At 35.5% G+C, this 1,224-nt stretch overlaps 1 protein-coding gene across 1 annotated transcript in view; it reads left to right on the top strand.

Moving 5' to 3' along the window:
- ITGA8 (integrin, alpha 8) overlaps positions 1-1,211 on the top strand; it is a gene marked incomplete at its 5' end in the record, with an annotated part of 186,133 nt that extends 184,922 nt beyond the window's left edge. The window contains one exon of the mRNA XM_008567535.1: positions 891-1,211. Within this exon, the coding sequence (XP_008565757.1) occupies positions 891-977 (87 nt within the window). The remainder of the gene's footprint in view (positions 1-890) is intronic.
- Between the last annotated feature and the right edge of the window lie 13 nt (positions 1,212-1,224).

Genomic DNA, 1,224 nt, shown 5'->3' with positions numbered 1-1,224 from the left:
TGAGGTTCCAGGTTTCTAGGAAAAGATACATGCTCCTCAGCAAAATGCTCATTTGAAATTCAGGAGGAGGAAGATTCTAGAATGACTTCTTCCCTGAGTTGCTGATGAATCTTTGGAAAGTCACTGAGTTATCTGTGCCTGCCTAGCTCTTGTGTTGAAATAAATAACAAATCCAATCTTCCTCTGTACACTACGTATTCCATTATGTGCAGAGGGATATGCAGCCATCTCCTCACTTCTTCCTATAATTCATCCCAAGGTACACTTCAGGAGACAATGTGCCTTTTTTTGGTTGGCAGTTAGCACTGCTGTTGGCTCCAGCAAACATGCAGAAAAACAGAGATGGAATGCTTGGGACACGTTGCTGTAATCCCAGGAAAATCTCCAAGGTTCCTAAGTAGTTGGCATAAAACAGGGACATTCTTACTAGTCCATGGCAGGAGGAGGGACACACACTCTCCCCTCCTGGTTACCTTGCCCTCTGCTATCAATTCCTCTCTACAGATAACAAACACGCTACTTTCGCCTCCTTATTTGAAGAATTGGGGAGATTATATTAGCAAAGCTCCAAATTCCTTAGGAAATATGTTAAGTGAATGATTATATACTTAAAGATTATATTAATCTATTTAAATTATTTAAATTATTATTAATTATTATATTTATGTTATTATTTATATATTATTGATTATTTACAAATATTATTATATCATATATTTGTTATTGTTTATTAATTATTAATTATTATTAATTATGTAAATATTATATATTAAATGACCATGTATTATATATTTAAATGATTATATATTTAAATATACAAAATTTTGATTGAGGTGTTTTGCAAGTTCACAAAATGACTTGATTTTCTAATCTGTTTTTCTTTTTCATAGTGTGGATTCTTTGACAGAGCAAGACCTCCCCAGGATGATCTGACTGACAGGGAACAGCTGACAAGTGACAAGACCCCTGAAGCATGATAAGGAAAGACAAAGACCAAAAAACTCAAGCACTGGTCCTGTTCAAAGGAAAGAAAGAACATAAGGGTTAAATAAAGGCTTTCCTGTACCTGCCAGTGACCTAAGAAATGGAAGAACCCCTGAAAATATCACCTCATCAACAGTGCCCTTTGGAGATGTTGCTATGGGAGCTCAGTGAACCCTTTTGGAAAAGGCAACCACAGTGCAGTAGAAAGAACCAGTAATCTTGGAAGGTTTTTTTTTTTTT

The sequence above is a fragment of the Galeopterus variegatus genome, unplaced genomic scaffold (genome assembly GCF_000696425.1).
Source record: "Galeopterus variegatus unplaced genomic scaffold, G_variegatus-3.0.2 Scaffold326, whole genome shotgun sequence".
Taxonomy (NCBI): Eukaryota; Metazoa; Chordata; class Mammalia; order Dermoptera; family Cynocephalidae; genus Galeopterus; species Galeopterus variegatus.
Note: the sequence above shows the minus strand (reverse complement) of the source record. Positions and strands in the feature narration are given on the sequence as shown.